The following is a 13,701-nucleotide window of genomic DNA, read 5'->3' as shown; positions in this document are numbered from 1 at the left end:
GAAGCAGGCTCCTTGCTCAGCAGGGAGCCTGATGCTGGGCTGGATCCCAGGACCCTGGGATCATGACCTGAGCCAATGGCAGAGGCTTTAACCCAGTGAGCCACCCAGATGCCCCAAGAAGAAGTCATTTAAAAGGAAGAAGAAACTTTTACTTTCTTTGGTGGACAGCATTTTCTTTTTGCTTCCTTTCTGTGGGGTAGCACAGTTACACAGGAACTGCCTTCTTCTACTGTGTTGGAGGCTATCGTGAAATGTTTGTAATCCTTAAAGCATTGCTGAGAGGAAGCATTTTCCGAAGTTTAGCTGTCACCAGAGGAAAGGGAGGTAGTAGTCCGGGAAAACACGTTAAATAAGTTCATGGAAACACAGGAGGCAAAACAAAATCCTTGGAAGTATCTTGGTTCATTTCCAAGTGCTTGGAGGAAAAGAGAGCCTTGTTTTAGAATTCCTTCATGTTCATGGGTAGGAGATAATTTTACTTTGCTCTTTAGTCTCCGAGCCTGGCTTTAATACAAATAACTATTAAGCACTTCATTAGTTACTATATAGCTTTGTATCTTTAGCACTATGGTGTGATTTTTAAAAAAAGAATATCCTGTGATAAGCTGTGCAGGTTGAAGAAAAAGGTTGGCCGAGTGGGTGCTTCAGCCATACTTCGTCTATACTAGTGTTCTCAAAAAAGAGCTATGGTCAGGAGAGACCTAAATGGCCATCCTTAGCTTGTCATTTGATTCTAGACAGGGCTGACTTTTCTCGTATGCTATTCTAATATATTGTCCACATTTCCATTTTAAAATTCCATTAGCCTTGGAAATGAGATCTCAAAGTCTTTTTAGCTGCACCCTGTAGCATTTGGTAATACTCAACTGTGCTATAGCGCCAGCTCTTGGATGAGAGAAACAGAAGGAAGTGGCTCCTCTCGTTGATACACACAAGAGAGGGTTCTCTTTTAAAGAAGTAAGGAGGGGATGCCTGGGTGGCTCAGTTGGTTAAGTGACTGCCTTCGGCTCAGGTTACGATCCTAGAGTCACAGGATTGAGTCCCGCAGCGGGCTCCCTGCTCAGCAGGGAGTCTGCTTCTCCCTCTGACCTTCTCCCCTCTCATGTTCTCTCTCTCTCATTCTCTATCTCCCATAAATAAATAAAATATTTAAAAAAAAAGAAGTAAGGAAGGAAAAGAGTTTGGGGCCGTTCATTGGTGCTAGAAAGGATGTGGGAGAGCTAGGTTAGCCTCCTTGTTTTCCACATGCAGTGGGGGTCTTCACAAATGTGGCACAGCCATGCTAAAACCTTGAACTCCCTGTCTGCTCCTCTTCCTGCTATATCACTGAGAGACAGTGGGATTATTTCCTTATCTTTAGGGAGGAGAGCAGAATGGCATCCTGCCACAGCCAGCCTGGTGGTATTCACTGTGTATTTCTTCCTTAAAACAATGTGAGCCCAGACCTCTATTTTCTGGCCTTGAACTAAAAGTGGAAAGCAATGTTTGATTACTCTTTGGCTTTAAAAAAAAAAAATGTCAGTTAACTACAGTTCACTCTTGAACAACACAGGGGGTAGGGGTACTGACCCCATGTGTGGTCAAAAATCTGCCTGTAACTTTTAACTCCCCAAACACTTAAATACAAACAGCCTACTGTTGACCAGAAGCCTTACTGATAACATGAATGGTTGATTCACACGTATTTTGTGTAAGTATTTTATACTGTATTTATACAATAAAGCAAAGGAAAGAAAATGTTATAAAGAAAATAATAAGGAAAAGAAAAAAAATTTATAGTCCTGTACTGTATTTATTTTTAAAAAGCTGCTCATAAGTGGACCTGTGCAGTTCAACCCATGTTGTTCAAGGGCAACTGTGTATTCACTGGGAAGGTGTAAATGTTAGACGCTATTAACAAATCCAGGAAGGTCTTCTGCTAAGACTTTGAGCCAAAAAGAAGCTTAATGGTTAATTATTTGAAAGGAATAACAGTTTAAAGAGAATGATTAAAGAGAGAGGTTTGCCCAGAATTTCACTTTTGTTGTTCAGAGCGATTAGTCAGCTAAAAGGGAATTTATCTTAGCCACAGAAAGGTTGTCTGTGTCATAACTAAGAATGTGGGCTCTGGAATAAGCTTCTTTGGTCCAGTCCTCAGTCTTTCTGCTTCCTAACTATGTGGCCTTGGGCATGTTGCTGTCAGTCCGTGCCTGTGTCTTCATCTAAATTCACAGACTACCACGTAACTCCCATGAGTGTGTTGAGGACAAAATGAGATTATACTTTTTTTTTTTTAAGATTTTATTTATTTATTTGACAGACAGAGATCACAAGTAGGCAGAGAGGCAGGCAGAGAGAGAGAGGAGGAAGCACGCTCCCCGCTGAGCAGAGAGCCCGATGTGGGGCTCGATCCCAGGACTCTGAGATCATGACCTGAGCTGAAGGCAGAGGCTTTAACCCACTGAGCCACCCAGGCACCCCGAGATTATACTTTTTATTACATTTTTGGAATGAATCTAAATTGAGAGTCTGTTGTATCTATCGTTTCTGGTTATTCCTTTAAGTTCTTGGACCTTGCGCTAAAAGATTCTAGTCTTGTGCTGTTAGATACCCAGGCACAAAGGAAGATCTAGTGTGTGATGGTTTCCTGAAGCCTCAGGATCCACAGAGCACTTCTTCCTGGATTGTTAATTTTGCTGGAGTATTTTCGGGAAATTTTATTTTTACATCAAAGGAAACAAGTGTAGTAAGGAGCAGAATGCAAAAATGTGTATGAATTTTTAAAATAAACTCAGCCCAGTCCATGAAGTTTCATGAGGCTTTGAATGAGGGGAGTCAGCTTCAGCGTCTTCTTACAGTCCAGGGGGAGGGGTGTCCTGTTGTTAGGGGAGCCTCCGTGGAGCAGTTCAGGCCCTGCGGGTTGGGAATTTTCCTCCTACAAGTAGGTGAAAGTGCTCAGGGTGCTGCAGGTCAGAGGGAAAGAGGAGTCAGTCTCTCAGACAGATGATGAATGTGTGAATGTGTTATCTTCCGCTCTGCCTCCCCTGCGTTTGCTAACAAGAGAGACAGACTCCCAGCTCAACTCCGGAGCAGTTCCTCAGACCTCATGGTGTTGCGTTTTGGGGTGGCTGGCGGTGACATCGTGGCGAGGCGGCAGGAAGGGCGCGGTGGCTGACCCGTCTGTGTTTCGCCCACAGGCCCGCCTGAACTGTAAGCACTGTGGGAAGCCGGTGATCGACGTGCGGATCGGGATGCAGTACTTCTCCGAGTACAGCAACGTCCAGCAGTGTCCGCACTGTGGGAACCTGGACTACCATTTCGTGAAGCCATTTTCCTCCTTCAAAGTTCTCGAAGCTTATTGATGAAAGCTTTGCTTTAGGAATAGCTATTTTATTGACTTTTATTTCTTTATTACATATCTTTTATAGGGAAACATTCTGTGACATGACTTTCTTTTCTAATTTAAAGGAGAGTTCCTTTGTGTATGTGTGCCACTAAAATGGGGTTGGCCCCTTGCCCTCTCTTGACTCCTGAGTGTTGGTCTGTGGTCCTGACTGGAGCCCAAATGGATAATCCCGTGAGTCTGGGGTAGAGGTTCACTCTCACTAAGTCTCTCGGACAGCTTTTAAGGTGGTGGGGAGGATAGGGTGGATTTAGTTAAAGGGATTATGGGATTATCAACTAAAAGCCTGGTGGGAGTTGGAAAGAAGCTCTTATTAAAATGTTAACTGTCTAAAGACCCACTTTTAGATCTGCTCTGGGTCTTGAGAAGAACATGGGATAGTCACTGTAAGTCTGTGCCTGGAGCGCTGGGAGTGCACTAGTCTGTCTTGGCTCAGGGTTGTGCCGGCACACTGACCTGTAGATGATTGGAAAGCAGATACGAGTGGTGTTTCTATCACCTCTGTGATTAGGCAGGCAGTTTTCACACTGAAAATTCTATCCAAATTATAAGACATAGGAAAACTAGTGGTGTTGCAAATGTTTTTAGGTAAACTGACCTGTAACAGAGAGAACATACCGAATGAATTTGGAAGTGCTGCACATGGACTCAAGGGGGCAAGATCAGGTGGAACCCTGTCTTGGGAATTGTGTCTTTGAAGTTGGTCAGATGAGCTCTTAAGGAGAACCCATGAATGACATGATTTGGGTGGTACTGATTTATGTGTGTTGCACTGTCCAGGGGCCATTTGATGTGAGATTCTTCTCACAGGTAAATCTCACAGCCATAGACCCTAACTGGTGAAATTCAGAACCATCATCACTATGCTTTTTCTTCCACAAAATTGTTATGGCCACATTTTATCCATTTAATGCTGAGCTTCCCAAATCATAGGTTTGACCCCAAGAAGGAAAGGAAAAAATTGCTTTGTGAGGATATGAGGAAAGGAATAATAATTTCAATATTTCTTTTTAAAGTGTGATTTCATTTCTCAAAACACGGATTGTAATATATAACAGTATTTTGAAAATAGATCATTCTGAAGCTCTCCATGATACTTCACCATTAGTGAAACAAGATGATAATTTGTATAACTTGATTAGTCAGAGCATTGGGCTTTCCAAAATACAGCCTTTTGTGATTAGAGCTTGATGATTTAAATAGACTGACACCCTATACCATCATAGAATTGGAATTGGAATATGATTTCTCAAAAATGGATTTGGTAATTTCAAGTATTGTATACATATATGCTAATAGAAAGCTGAAAATACATCTATTTTATGGGTAGCCAAATTTGGAGTGATGTGAACAGTTTGTATTACTCATGTGGTTTATACCTTTTTTTTTTTTTTTCTCAGAACAGCTGTTTTACCTCTGAGAAGTTTTTAGGTATTACTGCAAGCAAGTTTGAGTTCTACTGTATGAAATATTTGATTTTTTTTTTTTTTGAAACAACAGAGCATTGAAGAACCAATATATCAGCTAATATTCTTATCTTTCAGTTTGGATGATTGTAATTCGGTTTACTGCTTCTCATTTGGTGGTTGATGGTCTGAAAAATATTTCACAGTGGGGGGAAATGCTCAATGCCTCTATGAAGCAGCGAATTGATATTGGCCTGAAAAAGGCCTATAGAACAGAGCCCTTGCAGATGTGTCTTAATACACAGAGCTGTATTTGTGAGTTAACTGGTGCCCCACTGATTCTCTCATGTACCCAAGTATAAAAATTCGTAGGTTTCTCGTGTCTTGAGGTAATATTTGAGTTTCAGTTCTGAATTTCAAATGGATAATAAAATATTGTAATGCTGTTTTTTAATGCACCTAAAATTTTATAGAGAAACCTGCTTATTATTATTGTTCTGGATCTTAAAGGTTATATATAAATCATGTTCACAAGCTCCTTAGTCTAAAACTGCTGTGAATGTGGTGTCTGATGCATTCAGTATTTTCTTCTTCTATTGGTTTGTACTCTCCGAAAAATAAGTAGGAGGAGTTTTCCCTGTAATTGGATAAAATTTGCTTTTGGCCTTTATTTGAACCACAAAGTTAGGATTCTGTGGATGCTGCGGTTCTGAAAAAGGAGAGGGATAGGTATCATCCCTATAGGATGATTCTCCCTATAGGAGAATATTGTTTGCCTTTAAGGCATCACATTCTCTTCTAAAGTAGAAAATCTGGCTTATTTGAGAATGAAATACAATGAGTATGCAACAATGTGGAGAATAAATCTTATTTTGGAAATCTGCTATTCTTAGTATTTTCACTAGATTTTCTCAAAGTACTTTGCTCTGAATACATCAGTGGAGATTAGAGTATGTCAAAAAAGATGACTATTTTGTTGTGGTTTGGATATTAAAGGATATTAGTCACCCAAGAGACCCATTTTTCTGTTTTTCTGATAGACAGTGTTCAATAAAATGAACCACTCATAAGTGATTAATAATTTCAAAGTGATTTTTTTTACCTGTTCTAACTTTTTAAAAAAATCATTTATTTTTTTAAGAGTTCTGTACCTGGAACAAATAAAATTTTACCTGCTTCAGTTCAGTGAGAAACCATTTCTGATGGCTTTATCGTTTCTCTTTAGGCTGACTCAGTTCTCCATTCTCTTCTGGCTGCACATGAAGCAAGTGATAATACCGAGTTTATAGACATTGGCCATGAAATTGGGCGGTGGGATGAATTATTCCATTCAAACTAAGCCAGAGCTCTCCCTGGTCTTTAATTTCCAGGTTCTGCAGAAGTTTATTTTCAGAGTAAAAAGTATTTTCATTGCTTTTTGGGGGAAATTAACTCAAGGAAGGAATATTATTAGGTGTTTAAATACTAAAACTAACAGGCTGATGCATAACTTAGTAGACCATGAAGACTAATTTGCTGAAATTTTGTGTTTTGTCCCCTAAGACCAACGCCTCACGTACAGTTGGTTCTCCTGTACCCGGGTCGGGACCTCCGCGTGGCTTCTCCTCTTTGGTCTCCTGGTTGCAGCTCTTGAGCAGTTTCAGTTGGTTTGGGAGGACTTGAGGAGAAAGCGCTCCTGTTCAGTGTTTTTGCTCCTTTAATGGGATGCTGCCTAACCCAGCTCATCTCTATGTCCTTTGACTTCATTATTACTCCAGGTAATTGAAAGAAAACATAACGGATGGGCATCGTTAAAACCAGCTCAAAAATATATTCTTGTCCTAAAGATTTCTTGTCAAGATGTCTTGGATTGCACTTTTGTTGAGGGAAGACAGTGTAAATAGTTAAAGAATGTGGATAAAACTGAAACAATTTGGTTATGGAATTGTGTGTGGTGTTTGAAGGTTTCTGTTTGTGAAATGTATGTATTAAAAATAATAAAATCTCAGAAGCTAACGTTGTACTCTCTCTTTGGTGTGTCACTTTATTTTTTTGTCTGGGCTTCAGGGTTTTGGGGTTTGGGCCTATTTGATCAGAATAGATAGTGGGGAAGCCTTTCTGGGGTTTGAGCGCAGTCTGTTCTCGGTCACTGCTGCTGGTCATGAGAACCGCAGCCTCTTTATGCTGTTCGATGGTGGCGGGTCGCATGCAGCCTACCTTTGCGATACAATAAGCCTTCTATAGAACAGAGTTACTTCCATGGAGATGGTCCAAAGTTAATTGTTCTGGTTATAGGGAGCTCTACTGAATGGGTAGACAGTCCTAGTCTACAGAGTTTTCTTGGGTTCCCATGCCTGTAACAATTTTTATAATGAGAAGACTTTATCATATGCTACTTCATTTTAAGAAAATGAAAACTGAGTTGTGATTAAACCTCTTGCGACTTTGCACTGTGGTCAGGTATGTTTTAGCTTTTAAAATCTCATTGTCCCTTTCATTTCCACTGTCATTCTCAGCTAGTGGATTGAAATCCACAAAAACACTGGAACACAGGAGAAGAGGTGGAAATGTGGGTGAGGGACATGTCTCCAGTCTGCCAGTGGATTCAAAGGCTTGTCTTCCCACTTACTACAGACATCTGAGGCATAAATTTTATTTTATTTGAAGCCATAAGGACTCGGGATCTTACGGTTTCTGCTAGCGTAATTTACTCAACAAAATTCCTTTGCAGTTGTAAGAAAAATAGAGTTCTTAACTGTGGCAGAGCAGAAAGAGGAAATGAAGTTAAGCAGTGATTGATAGGAATTAAGTTTAATGGGAGAAGAATCTTGTTTGTAGTGGTTTCCATTTCTTTAAATCCGGCTTATATTGTTTTCACTTAAATTTAGCAGCAATTAAATTCCTAGTTATGCAGGCTGTTTTCTTGAGTGAAGAGGTAAATTTGGGGAGGAAAAAAAAGCTTGCCTTGAGTTTGTGTGCTTTCCATGTTTTGCTAGCTGGCCATAGTTGGGATAAACCTTATTTAATGAATATGAAATACCTTTGAAGATAGTTACTATTTTAAATAATTTTTTTCAAGGAATATTTTTTCCTGTAGTGGCAGCCTGTAGCACTGTGGTAATGACTCATACAAACTCTGTCTAATATTGCTATGCCTCAGGGGTGGCAAAATAAAAATTAAAGTACTTTGATGGAGTTCAGTAGGACGACACTGTTTACACTTGTTGGTGTTCAGCGAATGGAATCTGCCGCCATTACATCATTTCATCATTTTCTGGTGAGGGATACTATGCCAAGTGGTTCTGATACACAAGATCAAAAATTTAGATCATATCTTAAAATCAAGTTTAGAGCTACCTAGTTACATGTCTCATAAATATAAGAGTAAAAACCCATAGCCATAAAAGTCTAGAATTTAGAGATACCAGAATTTAGCACAAGGGTTATGTTTTCAGTTGTATTCACAATAGTATATGTTTGTTAATTGCATCACTATTGTACTTATTTTAGAGAGAAATGGAGGCTTAGAGAATTTAAATCTACATAATAAATTCACGTTGTTAATGGCTGAGAATATTAAGTCTGGGTTTCTTCTCCTAGCTTTCCAAATAATATCAATGGATGGGTACTTTGCTTAGAGGTGAGAGAGAACTTTGGGTTTATTTTCACAAGACAGTAGGTGTAAAAGATATAGCCCTCGTTTTAGCCAGACAGGTCCTAAAATGGCAGTAATTCTGAGTGTTTTCCCTGGGCTGTTGTATAAGGGTGATACGTACTTTTGAAAGCATCCCTTCTTTTTAGAAGAAAAAACCAAAGAGGAACACTTTTATAAAAGGGAAAAATAATATTTGAAAATAATATTTGAAATAATATTTGAAAAATAATATTTGTGTCCTTTACCTCATTTTTGTGCATTAATTTCTGGACATGTGTTCCCTTTTGTTTGAACATTGCTTGAGGCAATAAGGTGACATTTTAACAGTCTGCACTAAGAATTCACCATTTTATTCACTTTGGGATCTGACCTTGAGTTGTTTGATTCCAACGTGTCCAGCTGTCAGATTTGATAGCATTGGTCTCTGCAATTTGGGCAGGGTTTTCCTTTTTGACTAACTTTTCAAACAGTTTCTCTTGGTGTGTTTCATTTTTGGTTTCTTACTATTTTGTCTGAAGCTCTGGTATCTTAGACTTTTTTTTTTTTTATGGTTTTATTTATTTGACAGAAATGGAGCACAAGCAGGGGAAGCAGCAGGCAGAGGGAGAAGGAGAAGCTGGGCAGGGAGCCTGATGTGGGTCTTGATTTCAGGACCCTGAGATCATGATCCAAGCCAAAGGCAGATGCTTAACCCACTGAGCCACCCAGGTGCCCCTCTGAGGCTTTTTTGAGTTTTATTTGTATTCCACACAGGCTTAGGGGGAAAATGCTGGTTACATGTTTCTTTTAGTGACTTAAGATTTTTTATGGTCTAGGGGCTATCTCTTGAGCTAATATGTAGTGATACTCCAAATTATTGCAAAACCATGAGTTGGCAATCAGTCCCTTATACTTGTTTTCATCATGTTAACAAATCACATATTTTCTGAAGCTCTGTTGACATAGCATGTGATTGATGAAAAAGTAAAGCTAAGGTGAAGCCCCTAGGCTAGAGTTTGTCTGAGGCTCCAGACCCTCCATGGCTCTAAAAAGAGAGTGGTTTGGGCAGGGAGCAAAATGGCAGTCCTGAGGGCTATTGTGAATATTTCAAAAAGCTTAACGGGGAAGTAATGAGACTGCACAGGATACCTAAAAGGTCAATTTATTTTTGGCTTACAGCAACCCTGGTTATCTCATCAAATGCTGGCAGTAGCACATGTCTCTGATGAATAATATATGAGAATACAAATGAATTATTACCCAATAAATGCTGTTCATTTTATAGACATAACCTTTCAGAATTGGATAGGATCAAGTTAGGTGAGGGTCATCTTTGGTGGAGGCAGAGTTGGGAAAATGCCATTTTTTAGATGTGTCTACTTTTTATAATCCTTTTCCTTTTACCTATTGTGATACTTTTGCCTTATTTTTTCATACCTGCGCATCTCTTTCCTGCCTTGTTCTTTCTCCTGACTATCCTATTGTATCAAGGTTCTTAACCATTGGAATAATGGTAAAAGCCTCCTGATAAACCCAGGCATGACTTAGTCAATAAATTTAAAAAGTTAGTTAAAAATATAGATTCTTATAATTGCCATTGATACAAGTTAGTTGATCACTAGAGGAATCAAGTAGACCTATATTTACATATGCGGCCAATTGTTTTTTGACAAAGGTGTAAAGAGAATTTAGTGAAGAAATGGCAGTGCTGGAATAATTTGATATCCATATGCATAAAAACAAAAACTAAACCTGGGTTTTTACTCACACCATATTAAAAAAAAATTCAAAGTGGGTAATAGATCTAAGTGTAGAATCTATAAAAAGATTCTGCACAGCAAAGAAAACATTAAGACCAAAAGGCAACCTACTGAATGGGAGAAGGTATTCACAAATGACAAATCTGATAAAGGATTAGTATCCAAAACATTTATTTATTTTTTAAAAATATTTTATTTATTTGCCAGAGTGAGAGGGACAGAGAGAGAGAGAGTACATACAAACAGGCAGAGAGGCAGGCAGAGGCAGCAAGAGAAGCTGGCTCCCCTCAGAGCAGGGAGCCAGATACAGGACTTAATCCCAGGACCCCAGGATCATGACCTGAGCCGAAGGCAGTGGCTTAACCAACTGAGCCACCCAGGTGTCCCTAGTATCCCAAACATTTAAAGAACTGACACTACTCAACACCCAAAGACCGAATAACCCAATTAAAAAATGGGCAGAAGACATGATCAGACATTTCTCTAAAAGAGACTTAGAAATGGCCAGCACACACAAAAATGCTCAGCATCACTCATTATCAGGGAAATGAGAATGGAAACTACAAAGAATTATCACTTCATATCTGTCAAAATGGTTAAAATCAACAACAGAAGAAAAAAAGTACCAGCGAGGATATGGAGAAAAAGGGAGAAAAACGAACAAGTGCAGCCACTGTGGAAGACAGTATGAAGTTTCCTCAAAAAATTAAAAGTAGGACTACCCTATGATCCAGTAATTGTACTACTGGGTATTTACCCCCCAAAATACAAAAACAAATTCAAAGGGATACATGCACCCCTATGTCTACTGCAGAATCATTTATAATAGCCAGACTTCGGAAGCAGCCCAAGTGTCCATTGATAGATGAATAAAGAATATGTGGGTATACACACACACACACACGCTAGCATATTATTCAGCCATAAAAGTAGGATGAAATCTTGCCATTGGCAACAACATGGATAAAGCCAAGAGTATAATGAAGGTTAAGTGAAATAAGTCAGAGAATGGCAAAGTGATCACTCACATGTGGAATTTAAGAAAAACCAAACGAGCAAAATGAAGGAAAAAAGAGATCAAGAAACAGACTTTTAACTGTAGAGAACAAACTGATGGTTCAGAGAGGCAGTGGGTGGGGGGATAAGTGGAATGGGGGATGGGGATTAAAGAATACAGTTATGATGAAAAAGAAAATCTCCCACCAAAAACAATGTAAAAATCTGAAGATGGATGATTTGGATTTTATTAAAATCAAGAACTTCTCAAAGATATTAAGAGAATGAAGATGAACTACAGACTGGAAGAAAAGGACTTGTTATCCAGAATCTATGAAGAATTCCCAAAATGTAAAAACAACAACAAAAAGACACAATTTAAAAAAGGGCAAAATATTGGAACAGGCACTTTGCCCCCCCCCCCCCAAAAAAAGAATGATAAATGAATACACGGTAAAACATTCAACATAATAGTCATTAGGAGCATTCCAATTGAAACCACAATGAAACACCACTACATACCCATTGGAAGGACTCTGATTATAGAGGGAATACAAATACAAATTGTTGGCAAAGTTGCCGGGTCCTGAAGCGAACTCTCATTCACTGCTGATGGCAAACAGTCTGGCAATTTCCTAAAAAGCTAAGCATGCCTGTGCTATGTCCCAGCCGTTCCACTCTGTATTTACCCAAGAGAAATGAAAGCATGTCCACACACAGACTTGTTCACGAATGTTTATAGCAGCTTTATTTGTCACAGCCACAGAACAGAAACAACCCAAATGTCCATCGGCCAGAGAATGGATGAACAGAATGTGGGATATGTATACAGGAGAGCATCACTCAGCCATAAAAAGGAGCATAGTATGGATAACATAAAAAGTCGAAGTAATCACGCTGCAGTGGAAGAAACCAGAGGAAACGAGAATATATACCTTATGATGCCATTTATATAAAACTCAAGAAAATGCAAGCAAATCTATAGTGTGCTCTCAGTAGTTGCCTGGGGCCGGGCTGAGAGGTATGTATATATGGGGAGGGGAGAGTGAAAATGATGACAAAGGGGTTGGAGGAAACTTTGGGCAATTGATGTGTACATCACCTTGATTGTGATGACGATTTCACAGGTGTATACATCTTTTGAAACTTACCATATACCTTAAATGTGTGTTATTTTATATTAATTATACCTTCATAAAGCAGAAGAAATATCCTCCCCAAGGGATGACCTATGCCATAACATTTTATTTAAATTAAAATAACAAGTGCACATTCATGACAGATTCAGTTTGTTTTAATGTGTGATTTCTGCAATTATGGCACCATGCTGCCTTTGCTGCAAAATCTTTTGTGATGCATTCTCTAAGAATACTTCCCCAGAGTTTTCTTTAAAATGGAACAAGAGGGGTGCCTGATTGGGTCAACGGGTTAAGCTTAAGCCTCTGCCTTCAGCTCAGGTCATGATCCCAGGGTCCTGGGATCCAGCATGGCATCAGGCTCCCTGCCTGGCGGGGAGCCTGCTTCTCCCTCTCCCATTCCCCCTGCTTGTGTTCCTTCTCTCGCTGTGTCTCTCTCTGTCAAATAAATACATAAAATCTTTAAAAATAAATAAATAAATAAATAAAATGGAACAAGAACTTCAAGACACACAAGTAACCCTTTACCCTTTTGGGATTTCTGTCCCATATTCTTTTACTGTTTTATTCCAACATTTAATTCAACAGTGTGTGTGTGTGTGTGTGTGTGTGTGTGTTTGTGTGTGAGAGAGAGAGAGAGAGAGAGAATTACCTTATTTCCAAACATCCTACTGAGTTATTGAAATGGTATTTTCCTTTTATAATTATATGTGATTGGTGCATGTGCTATTTTTATTAAATTACATTATTGCAGGGACAAATAGAACAGGCACAAACAAGTTTGGGAATAAACATGGGCTAAGTTTTGGTTAGCACACAACTGTCCAGGGCGCAGGGTAGGGGTGCGTGGGAACTGTGTGCAGGGAAGCCAGGAGCCACAGGCGTTCATCACTGTGCAGCTTTATGACATGAGCTGGAGTCCGTGCCTTTGTCGGACTGGCTAAGCAAACGTCCGTTGAGAAGGAGTCTACCGCTCAAGCTCTCAGTGCTTCCTTTCCTCGTCTGTAATGATGAAGAGTCCCCACCTGGGGCCAGGGGTGTTATGAAGGGTTAGGTGAAGCAGTGTAAACAAAGGGCTCTCTGCAGTCCCTGGCATGTTGTTAAGTGCTGACAACGTATCTTCTTACGGTCACATGTGTTATCTCATTGTCAGTATTCTTACAATGGTAGGACAGGAAAGACCTCCGAGATCGGCTCATGCTGTGTATTTTACAGGAGAGGAAGATGGTTAAACACATCAGCATACAGGACTGCAGGTCTTGTACGCCACCAAAAGTGGGTAATCCTAAGGAGGAGGCTCCCTGGGGCCTTCTCCCTAAAGGGCTCCTGGAAACCTAGGGAGCAAGCTCTCTGATCAGGTGGGGGAATTGCAGACTTTACCAGACCCCTAACAGAGCTTCTGAGAGCA

At 39.7% G+C, this 13,701-nt stretch overlaps 1 protein-coding gene across 5 annotated transcripts in view; it reads left to right on the top strand.

Moving 5' to 3' along the window:
- Positions 1–6,795, top strand: part of HECA (hdc homolog, cell cycle regulator) — a 44,625-nt gene extending 37,830 nt beyond the window's left edge. The window contains exons 4-6 of one of the 5 annotated variants that reach the window (XR_006602326.1): positions 3,177–3,556; positions 4,783–4,813; positions 6,331–6,795. Coding sequence is in view for 2 of the 5 variants with exons in the window: in XM_045066300.1 (XP_044922235.1) it covers positions 3,177–3,341 (165 nt within the window). In the remaining 3 variants the exon portion in view is untranslated. Of the gene's footprint in view, positions 1–3,176 lie in introns of all 5 variants that reach the window. The other 4 variants (XR_006602324.1, XR_006602325.1, XM_045066300.1 and 1 more) reach the window with 4 other exon arrangements.
- Positions 6,796–13,701: the final 6,906 nt, after the last annotated feature.

Source organism: Mustela putorius, unplaced genomic scaffold (assembly GCF_011764305.1).
Source record: "Mustela putorius furo isolate JIRA1106 unplaced genomic scaffold, ASM1176430v1.1 tig00003863_pilon_pilon_pilon, whole genome shotgun sequence".
NCBI classification, from domain to species: Eukaryota; Metazoa; Chordata; class Mammalia; order Carnivora; family Mustelidae; genus Mustela; species Mustela putorius.
This window is presented reverse-complemented; position numbering and strand designations above follow the sequence as displayed.